Below are 10,446 nucleotides of genomic sequence, written 5' to 3' on the forward strand. Positions count from 1 at the left end.
GGCAGGAAGGGTGTTACTCGTATGGGCACGAGGCCGTGCTGCTCGGCTTCGGGCTGCACGCTGGACAGAATTGAAGCGGCTGAACAGGAGCGTGCGGCGCTGGGACGGGGCGACGGCGCTGACAGTTGCTTGGGGCCCCGCGCACCTGCGCGTGCGCCGCCGTGCGGCGCGCCGCCGCGGCCTCCCGCTCGGCGGCGGCCTGCGCGGTGCGCGCCGCCTCCACCTTCTGCTGCATTTGGGCCACCTGTAGGGGTGCCATTGTCCAAAGCGGGGGGGGGGGGGTGAATGCTGTTAGCTCGCTGCATCGACGTGTGACCCGTCGGCCAACTTGGGCAACATCCCATGTCCCGACACATAGAGAGTGGCCATGCCACAGCGTCGTCCAGCCATCTGCGGACACGCCCCTTCCAGAAGCAGCTGGGAGCGGCAGGGCAGCAGGGGGGAGGGCGGGGCCGTGCGCGGCGCTCACCACCTCCTCGGTGCGCGCCCCCGGCGGGCTGCGCGCCGCGAGCTCCTCCTGCGCCCGCAGCACCTCGCCCTCCAGCGTCAGCACGCGGCCCTCCGCGTCGGCCGCGCGCTGGCACATCGCAGACAGCTCCTGGGAGGCGGTCGGCGCGGCGTTTTCAACAGTCACTCGGCGAGTCGCCATGTTTGGGGCTGCGTCCTGCCCGCTGTCGCAGCCACGCACCATAACAACACAAATACAGCAACATCGCCTGATGAAGGCGAAGCTGTTCAACATGCACTGCAACGGCGAGGCGAAGGCAGTGAACCAGGCGCGCGATGCCGTCTGGGAGGCTCCAGACCTGGCCTGAGAGGCCCGCACCTGCCGCATGCTGTCCAGCTCCTTAGCCTGCATCTCCCTCTCCGCCCGCGCCGCCGCCGCCCGCCGCGCGGCGTCCGCGGCTGCCTGCTCCGCCTCCTCCCTCGCGCGCGCCGCCGCGGCCGTGGCCTCTGCGGCGCGCGCCTCGGCCTCCCGCTGCGCCGCCTCGAGCCCCTCCGCCCGCCGCTGCAGGCCGAGGGCCTCCTCCCGCTCCGCGGCCAGCTCCTCCGCCGCCACCGCCAGCTGCGCCTCGGCGCCTGCGGCGCGCGCCTCCGCGTCGGCGCGCGCGTCGCCCTCGCGCAGCAGCGCCGCGCGCGCGGCGTCGCGGGCGGCGGCGGCGGCGGCCAGGCGGGACTCGGCGTTGGCCGCGGCGGCGGTCGCGGCCTGCAGCACGTCGGCCAGGGCCGCGGACTGCAAAGGGTTGATAGGACGAAAAAAGGAGGCGGCGACGTTTAGGGCCAAGAGGACAGAAAATGATGTTTCCGGGGACAACCGCGCGCAGGGCGCGTCAAGGCAGCCGAATGCGTCAGTGCGCGCGCACGCGGACGCCACCCGTGCACAGGGCGTCGTGCGAACCGCTCACCTGCGCCTCGGCGGCGGCCCCGTCGCCGCGCGCCGCCTCCAGCACCTCCCGGAGCTCGGCGGCCTCAGCTTGGAGCGCCTGCCCGCGCCCCTCCGACTGCCGCAGCAGCGCCTCGACGCGCGCGAGTTCTTCCGCCAGCGCCGCCCCCTGGGCGCGCCTGCCCGCGAGATCCTCCTCAGCCGCCTCCAGGCGGCCGCGGGTATCGTTGGTTTGAGCCTCCGCGGCCGCCAGGGACTCGCGCAGGCCCGCCTCGCGGCCGGCGGCTGCGTCGGCTGCGGCCGCGGCCTCGGACCGCGCGACGTCCAGAGACGCCGCCGTCTCCTCGAGCCGCGCCCCCTGCTCTGCAAGCCGCCGCGTCAGCGCCTGCTGGCGCTCGTCTGCGCCCGCGGCCGCCGCGGCCGCCGCGCTGCGGGCGTCTGCAAGGGCGGCATCTGCGTCGGCCAGCTGCTGCTTCAGCGCCGCCTCGCGCTCGCCTGCGTCCTGGGCTGCGGCGTCGGCCGCCTCCCGCACAGCAGCTAGCTGCGCGCTCAGGTCTACGGCCAGCGCTTCGGCCGCCGCGACGCGCTGCTCGAGCCGCCCCTCGCGCTCGGCCGCGCCCCTGGCCGCCGCCTCTGAGGCCTCTTGCGCCTCTGCCAGCTGCGCCGTCGCGTCGGCCAGCTCAGCGGCCGCATCCGCCAGCCGCTGCCGCAGCGCGCCCTCGCGCTCGCCGGCAGCGGCCGCCGCGGCCGCCGCCGCCTCGCGCGCCGCCCCGAGCTGCCCCTCAAGCGCTGCCGCCCGCGCCTCCTCGGTCGCCAGCCGCCCCTGCAGCTGCGCCTCGCGCTCGTCGGCCGCCTCGTCAGCGGCGGACGCGGCCACCGCGGTCGCTGCGAGGCTCTCCTCTACGCCAGCCAGCTGGCCCTGGATTTGCTCGAGGCGCTTCCGCAGGCCGTCCTCGCGCTCGCCGGCCGCAGCCGCCGCAGCCGCAGACTCGTTGCGCAGCGCCGCTAGTTGCCCCTGCGTCTCCGCCACCTGGCCGTCGGCGGCTGCGATCTGCTTCTCCAGGGCGGCCTCGTGCTCGCTGGCCGCGACAGCAGCGGCGGCGGCCTCCTCGCGCAAGGCGTCCAGCTGCGCGGCTGTCTCCGCCCCCCAGCGCTCTGCCGCTGCGAGCCGCTCCTCCAGGGCGGCCTGGCGCTCCGCCGCCTCACTCGCCGCTGCGGCAGCCTCCGCACGGGCCGCCACAATCTCCTCCTCGCACCTCACCACTTTGGCCTCGAGGGCGGCGGCCTTGTCGGCCGCGGCGGCCAGCGCGGCGCCCTGCTCGTCAATGATGGCCGCAAGCTTCTCCCCATCTTCCCCCAGATCGCGGCAGCGCGCCTCCGCCACGTCCAGCTCGCCGCGCAGCGCGGTCGCAGCGGCGCGCTCCGCGTCGAGGGCCCGCGCGCCCGCCTCCAGCCGCCCCAGCGCGCCCTCGAGCTCGCCCGCCAGCCGCGCGCCCTCGCCGCGCGCGGCGGACAGCTGCGCCGTGAGCTCGGCGGCGCCCGCTGCGGCGTCGGCGTTCTGGCGGCGCGCGGCGTCCAGCTCGGCGGCGCGGCGGTCGAGGGACGCCTCGTGCTCCTCGATGGCGGACCGCGCACAGCCAAGCTCGCGGCGCGCCTGTTTGCGCATGGAAAATGGCGGCAGCGGCGGCGGCAGAAGCGAAAGGAAGCAAGGACTGTGAATGAGGATGAGTGATGCGGCAGCTCCCAGCAACCTGCAATTTGGGGGGATCCCCAATTCTCACTGCGTGGCTGCATGTGTTAATGATAATTGACACTACAGTTGACACTGCGGTTGGCACGGGTGAGAATCGAACGCGGGCACGACTGCAACAACCCGCCTGACGCCCCCTTCTTGGCGCACCTCCCTCAGCTGCCCGTCTGCCTCCTCGGCCGCCGACCGCAGCGCCGCCACCTCGCCCCTCGCCGCCTCCAGCGCCCGCCGCTCGCCACCCAGCAGCTCCTCCGCCTCGGCCAGCCGCGCCGCCAGCCGCGCGCCCTCGCGCTCCCTTGCGTCCAGCGCTGCCCGCGCCGCCTCCAGCTCTGCCCCAAGGCCCGCTACGTGTGCGCGCAGCGACTCGGCGCCATGTGCCTCCTCTGCGAGCCGCGCCTCGGCGTCCGCCAGCGCCGCGGTCAGTCGCGCACCCTCGGCTTGCGCAAGCTGCAGCTCGTCCTCGGCCGCCGCCGCGCGCGCCTCCTGCGCCTCCAGGCGGGCGGCGAGGGCGGCGGCCCCCTCGCGCGCCGCGCCGTGCGCGGCGCGCTCTGCGGCAAGTGCCCCCTCAGCCTCCGCCCGTGCCGCCGCCTCAGAGGCCAAGGCCGCGGCACCGGCTTTGATGTCGCGCCGTGCGGCCCCAAGCTCCTCCTCAGCTTGCTCGGCCCTCTCAGTCTCAGCCGCGAGCGCCGCCCTCTCAGCGTCCAGGTGCGTCGCCAGCACCTCGCCCTCGCGCCGCGCCGCGGCCAGCTCCTCCGCCGCCGCGTCGAGGGCCGCCGCGTGCTCCCCGCGCGCGCCGGCCAGCTCCGCCATGGCGCGCGCCCTGTCCTGCTCCAGCTCCTCCTGCGCCGCGGCGAGCGCCGCCTCCAGTGCCGCGCGCTCGCTCTGCTCCGCCTCCAGCGCCAAGCGCTCGGCGTCCAGCTGCCCCTGGAGCGTCCCATTCGCTTGCCGCTCTGCACTCAGCGCCGCCTCTGCGCTATCTCGTGCCTCCTCCTCCGCCGCCAGCCGCTCCGCCAGCTGCGCCGCCCCGGCCTCCGCCGCGGCCCGCGCGGCGCGCTCGTCCGCGAGCCCCGCGGTCGCGTCGCCAATCGTTCCCTCGGCGGCGGACAGCTCCGCGGCCAGCCGGGCGGCCTCCTCCTCGGCGGCGCCCAGGCGCTCGGCCAGCTCGGCGGCCGCCGCCTCCTCCTCTTCCAGTCGCGCCTCCAGGGCGCAGATCTCGCCATCCTGGTCATGGCAGCGCTGCTGCGCATCGGACAGCATCTCCGCCACGTGCTGGCGCTGCAGGGTTGAGCGACATGGCAGGTGTGTAACGTCATGAGGCCACGGGCATTGAACAATGTTGCAAAGCCTCCTCACCCACCACCGATAACCATAATTGCTCTTGCAGGCACGCGTTGGAAACATGCCAAGCCCTACATAGCAGCACGCTCTCCCAACATCATTCTTTAATGCTCGCCAGCCCACCTGCTCCTGCTCCCTCTCAAGCTCGGCCTCGCGCTCCCCCAGCTGCGCCGCCAGCTTGGCGATCGCGTCTGCCTGCGCGTCCGCCTGCGCCTGCAGCGCGTCCAGGCGCTCGCGCAGCGCGGCGGCGGCGCTCTCAGACTCGGAGGCCGCACGCTGTGCGGCTTGCAGCTGCGTCTTGGTGGCGGACAGCTGCTCCTCTAGCTCCTTGGCCTTGACAATCGCCGCCTCAGCAGCCTCCTGCGGGGGTGCATGCAACAACACAGTGTGCACGTGGATGTGTGTCGGAAAACGAGGGGGTATGTGTATGCGCTCCATTGTTAGCCTGACAATCGTATTCAGGATATACTAATGGATGTGCACAGCAGCTGCAAAGCAGGCTGGTGCCAGTCTATGCAGGCGCGCACCTGGTTCTGGGCGGCAAGCTCCACCTCTGTATGCCGGGCCTTGAGGATTGCTTTCAGCTCCTGTGATCAGTGACCAGCACGAAAAACAACACAAAAATTTCAGATTGCTCCACAAAAGAGCTGCCAAAATCAACCAAAGATGGCACGCCTCATGCCTCGTTCCTTGACCCCCCCACCCTCTGGTCAAGCCACCACTGCCGATGTTGCTGCCCACTCTCCCCTCACCTTGATCTTTGCCTGTGCCTCGGTCAGCTCAGCCTGCAGCTCCGTGATGCGTTGCGTTGCCCAGGAGTACTTGCGGTCGGCGCCAGGCGCCAGCGACTTGCGCGTGCGCGGCGGCGACGGCTCGCGCAGCGCAGGCACGCCACCAGAGCCCATGCCTGTGGTTGAGGCAGTGTGCACCGGTAGCTAGGGAGCTTAGACAGGGCAATTCTGCGCTCAATCTGCCGGTTGCAATGTGTGTTGCCGTTGGCGTTTGGAATGGGCATGCTCCCAAGCAGGCGCTCACTCTCAGAGAGGTCCTGAGAGCGGAAGCGGGAGTCGCCAACGAAGCCGCTCTTGGGGTCAGCCTTCCAGCCATCCACGGACTTTGGGTCATACTCCCCTGCGAGGCGTGAGGGACGTCGAGCGCGGCACATGTTGGGCTGCGTGAGCACCCCAGCGCCCTGCAGTGTTGTCGTGCTCACGCGCACGCTCAGATGCAACACGCGAGTGTGCCTGGGCCTCGTGGCTTACCGGGCCCAGGACCCATGCTCGGGCGCGCTTTCCATCTTTCTGAGCTCGCGGCCCACGACGACATGGTAGACCCTCCACGCTAAGGTCGAGCTGTCGCACTTGAATGTGCTTGAACTGTTCTGCCCCAGTGACGCCCTATTGCCCCTCAAGGTGGTCAATATGAGCAGAAAGGCTGATAATACTTTACTCGATCGTGGTGCGGACGCTCGGTGGCCTCGATCTGAGGCAATGCATCAAGCCCATGCCCGACGACAGGCGCTCTGTATGATAAAGCAGATGCACCAATCTACAACGCGCATAATTTCGGCCATTGAGGACCCATGCTGCAGCCTCTACGGTACTCTTGCCTTTGAAGCAGCTGCCGCCCCACCTGCCCAACACTGTGCACCGTCATGCATTCACAGCTGGACCCAATAGACAGCCTGCGTGGCCCATATCAAGGCCAGACGAATTTCCTTACAAGTACAATCACTCGTCGCCATCGCCGCCGCGCCGCCCAGGCAGGTAGCGGTGGTCCTTGGAGGCGTTCTTGCGCCGCCGCTTCTCCATGTACTTGTCCAGCTGCCCCGTGGCCTTCAGCTCCTCGTACTTGGCCACCAGCTCGCGTTTGCGCTTGTCGCTCTTCTTGAGGTAGAAGGGCTGCTTGCCCGCCGCCACCGCCGCCTTCTGCTCCGCCTGCGGGCACGCGCCAGCCGTACGCGTTTCTGAGTACGTTGCAGCCTTCCACTGTGACGCACAATCCTACCAGCGTCGGGGCTTTTTTTGCAGCACCGCAGCACGCCCAGAATCCCGACGGCCCCAGCTGCACAGCGGCCGCCTCGGACATGTGCAGGGGGGGCTCGCCTCGCCACTGTGCCCCCCTGCGAAGCACATCCGTCTCCCCACCTTGTACGTCTTGTCCAGCTCCACCCGCTTCCGCCGCGTCTTCTCGTCCCGCAGCCGCTGCTCCAGCCGCGTCACCTCCGCCTGAATCTCGCGCCGCTTGCTCTCCCGCTTCTCCTTCTGGCGGGCGGCAGGCAGCACGGCCAGGCGCGGAGGGGTGAGGCGAGGCGCGCCGCGCCGGCGCCGCAAGCGGCGCACGCGCCAGAGGCGACAGACGCCGCGGGATGGATGAGAGGTGTCTGCTGTGGGCGCCCGCATATTGTTATGCAGCAGAACAGCTGCATCTTGCACGCCTCCCTGCTCGTGCATTACAGCGAAGCCGTCTGCGCATCCCTGCACGCCTCACGCCTGCACAGGCTGCGCGCCCCGCCCGCCACCGCCCGCGACGCTGCGCCGCACCTTGAGCCGCTGCTTGAGGGCCGCCCTCTCCTGGGGGATGACCTCGTCATACAGGAATGCGTACCGCTTGCGCTGCCTGTCAAGTTCCTGGGGGTCGCCGCTGGCGCCCACCACCCCGGGATCGAAGCGTGGGTCGAGGCCGCGTCTGCAGCAGGGGGTGGCATGGGTGGCGGTGGTGTTGGTCCTTGCGTGTGTGTGCGTGCGCGCGCGTGTGTGTGTGTTTTGTGTGTGTAGGGTGTGCGTGGCAGCCAAGAGGTTGAGGGAGGTGTGCGAGAGAGCGCCTTGCTCAGTTCGCCTTGGCGCTGCCGCAGCAAAAAACGGCTTATGCAACTGCTCGGGCGGCAGCGCACGCCCCAAGCGCAGGCACGGGTTGCTGCGCTGAGGGTTGTGGCGGCGGCGCCGCTGTCTTGCAACGTGGCTCACTGCTTTGGCACTTGGATGACCTCCCTGAACCGCGAGACCGGCCGCTTGGAGGTCGTCTCCTGCGGCCGGTTTTTGGTGTCTCGCTTGAACGTCTTGGACTTCGCCGCCGCCGCCGCCGCCCGCGCCGCCTGGCCGACAGGCCCCAGGCCGTCCTGTTTCAATTTGGCGAGCACCTCCAATGGGATGTCTGCCAGCTGCTGCTCCAGCGCCCGCTCCGCATCACTGTCATCGCCGTCATCGCTGCCGCCGTCGCTGGTGCCTGGCTCTTCCGAGTCGGAGCCGCTAGTGCTTGCGCCGTCTGCGCCGTCGCCGTGTGCGCGACCTGCTGCTGCTGCGGCAGCCTTCGTGTTGTGCTGCTGCTCTGGTTCCGAGCCCGAGTCGTCATCTGTTTGATCAAAGCGCTTCTTCATTGCTCCTATACGAGGACGGCTGAACAGTTCACCGCAGGCTGGTGAGACAACAGAGTGGGCGAGTGTGTCTCAACGCTTTGTTGTATGTACAGACGGAGAGTATGTGTGCTCGGATACTTATCACATGTCATAGATTCAACAAGAAAGGCGATCACATTCTGATAAGCTGGGGGTCACCTCCGGCACCCGCGTTTGATGGAAAGCGGTTTGCGTACGCAGCACAGAAAGTAGATAAGAAATGTTCTGTGGTCACATCGGTGGGGCCGTCGTGGCCTCCCGCTCGAGCGGTAGACCGTGGCGGCGCGGTTGGCCAGGCAAGTGCGCAGGGATAATTTTTGAGCGACTGCGCAGGGGCTACACGGCTGGCACCAGCGCATGACCCTTTGCATCTCAACACGCAACAGAGATCGCGCAGCAGCATGCGTGGAGGGAGGTCAGGGAGCGACCGCCATTGCCCCGTCAGAACGGCTCGGGCTGTCGCGTCGGGCGCGTCAGCCACTCTCTCATGATGGTTGGCGACACCTGTCTTTGTGTTCGACATGGATTACCCTCAACAATGCTTCCATCCAGCACTTATGCGCCATGCCCACATGAACAGCCCATTACCCAAAACCCTGCAAGGAGCCAGTCAAACGACACCAATCTGCCCCCGCACACACATCCCAATGATTACATCACGCCTGGCTCATTCAACGTGGGCCTCAGCGTGCTCTACTCACACCAATCCCACAGAGCCCGCCTCCAAATTGCTGCTGGCAGTTGACAGCCATGCCCCCAGCCACCCCGTCTCCGCACGCCCGCTGCCGCCGCGCCCGCCGCTCAAGCATTCTGTCTGGGTGCCCTCATCACACGCCACTGCCCTGCTGGCCGCCTGCGCCCCCAGCTCAGAGATGCAGCGCCCCCAGCGCGCTGTGCTGGATCGATCTGCTGGCAGCGCTGCTGCCACCTCAATGGGGGCCTCCTGCGGCACCGCAGCGCTCGCGCTGCCCAGGCTCACGGCGCGGCGCAGGAAAGAGGCGCGAGGCACGCGGGCGCCGCGGGGGCGCTCCTCGGGCACAGGGCTGAGGGCGGGCCTGCTGGCGACGCCCTCGGACCTGATTACACTGCTGCCGCTCGCACTCGTGGTGCCGCGGGGGCCGCGGTTTGAGCCGCTGCTGGCACCACTGATGCACCCAGCGCCATTGCTAACGACGGCACTTGTGCCGCTGCTGTTGCTGGCCCTGCTGCTGGGCGTGCGCTGTGGCGTGTCCACCACCGCCACGGAGCAGTGATGCTATGGTATGGCAGTGATGCTATGGTATGAGTAACTTATCTATCTATCTATCGCCACGGAGCTGACACTTGCCGCCTTGCCGCTGTTGTTGCTGAGGGCGATGCTGAGGGTGCTCCCTTCCAGGCTCGTGGCCAGGCTTCCATTTGCCTTGCTCGGTGTGTTGTTGCGGCCACGGCAGCCGTCAGCGGCCGGCCATGGCCGCGCCTGCTCTTCCGTTTGCGTGCAGCCGCAGCGTGCGCAATCCACCAGCAGCGCGCCCCCTGCCGCCACGTCCTGGGCAAAGCTCAGGGTGTTCTGCAGCGCGACCACCACCTCGGCGGCAGCGGCGCGGTCAGCCTGGGTCGCGCCGTCGCCGCAGAGCTCGAAGAAGCTGCTGACGCGGCCGCCGGTCTTGGCGGCGGCCAGCTGGTCGAGAATGGGTGAGGAGGGCTCCCCCAGGGACAACGCGGCTGACTCAGCGGCGCGGCGCGCGGCAGCTGCGCGGCTGAGCGCCTCGGCCTTGCGGCGCGAGTCGGCCAGCTGCTGCGTGAGGGATTCGATTTGCCGCTGCAGGCGCGCCTCAGATGCAGAGTGCACGAGACACGCGGCCTCTAGCTCGTGCTGCGCGTGGACCCGCGTCGCCGCCGCCTGCGCCTCGGCACGTGCGGCGGTTGTCGCGCAGACGCCGCAGCTGGCACTGACGCGCAACAGCGGCGAGCAGCACAGGCTGAGGTCGAGTGCGGCTGCAGGGGTGTTGGGCGTCGGCGGCGTTGCCATCGAGGGCAGCTGAAGACCAACGGGCGCCGGGGGAGCCGCGGCGCGCCGCTGCATGAGCAGCTCTAGGGCCATGCCGCTCGCCCAAGATGGCGTGATGGCCGCCTGGCTGGCAGGCACAGTCGCCGCAAAGCGTGCCGGCATGGGTGCAAAGCTAGAGGACCGCGCCGCCGCGGCAGCGGACGGCAATGGTGGGGCTGCGGTGCTGTTTCTGGGGCTGGCGGGGATCCTGGTGGGGCGTATGGGCCCGGGGCTCCGGCTTGTGGGGGTTACACTTGTGTCTGTCGAGGCGTCAACCGCCGGCGGGCCCCCCTGGAGGGCGGCCTGGCAGCCAGCGCTCGCTTTGGTTGTGCGAGGCTCCAGGCAGGCGGGCACCTGCGCGAGTGCGGCCCCGGCTGATGCTGCGGTGCCGTCCCTGGGGCTGGCGGGGATCCTGGTGGGGCGTATGGGCCCGAGGATCCTGTTGATGGGGGTGACGCTCATGTCTGTCGAGGCGTCAACCGCCGGCGGGCGCCCCTGGAGGGCGACCTGGCAGCCAGCGCTCGCCGTGGCTGGCGCCGCAGGCGTGATGA

General features: G+C 69.6%; 3 protein-coding genes across 3 annotated transcripts; all 3 read right to left on the reverse strand.

Annotated features, from left to right (window-relative positions):
- Positions 1 to 13: 13 nt before the first annotated feature.
- Positions 14 to 5,750, reverse strand: MNEG_9904 (hypothetical protein; the record flags this gene model as incomplete). Its single annotated transcript, XM_014041622.1, has 11 exons — positions 14 to 79; positions 146 to 244; positions 470 to 598; positions 827 to 1,234; positions 1,407 to 3,038; positions 3,285 to 4,409; positions 4,596 to 4,832; positions 5,000 to 5,059; positions 5,225 to 5,379; positions 5,508 to 5,603; positions 5,735 to 5,750. 11 exons carry the CDS (start codon positions 5,748 to 5,750, stop codon positions 14 to 16), a joined length of 4,023 nt encoding a protein of 1,340 aa, XP_013897076.1.
- A 452-nt stretch (positions 5,751 to 6,202) lies between these two features.
- MNEG_9905 (hypothetical protein) lies at positions 6,203 to 7,848 on the reverse strand (the record flags this gene model as incomplete). The annotated part of the gene is made up of 4 exons (XM_014041623.1): positions 6,203 to 6,409; positions 6,620 to 6,736; positions 7,016 to 7,160; positions 7,439 to 7,848. 4 exons carry the CDS (start codon positions 7,846 to 7,848, stop codon positions 6,203 to 6,205), a joined length of 879 nt encoding a protein of 292 aa, XP_013897077.1.
- A 1,312-nt stretch (positions 7,849 to 9,160) lies between these two features.
- Positions 9,161 to 10,018, reverse strand: MNEG_9906 (hypothetical protein; the record flags this gene model as incomplete). The annotated part of the gene is made up of 1 exon (XM_014041624.1): positions 9,161 to 10,018. One exon carries the CDS (start codon positions 10,016 to 10,018, stop codon positions 9,161 to 9,163), a length of 858 nt encoding a protein of 285 aa, XP_013897078.1.
- Between the last annotated feature and the right edge of the window lie 428 nt (positions 10,019 to 10,446).

Source organism: Monoraphidium neglectum (assembly GCF_000611645.1).
Source record: "Monoraphidium neglectum strain SAG 48.87 unplaced genomic scaffold scaffold02108, whole genome shotgun sequence".
Classification (NCBI taxonomy): Eukaryota; Viridiplantae; Chlorophyta; class Chlorophyceae; order Sphaeropleales; family Selenastraceae; genus Monoraphidium; species Monoraphidium neglectum.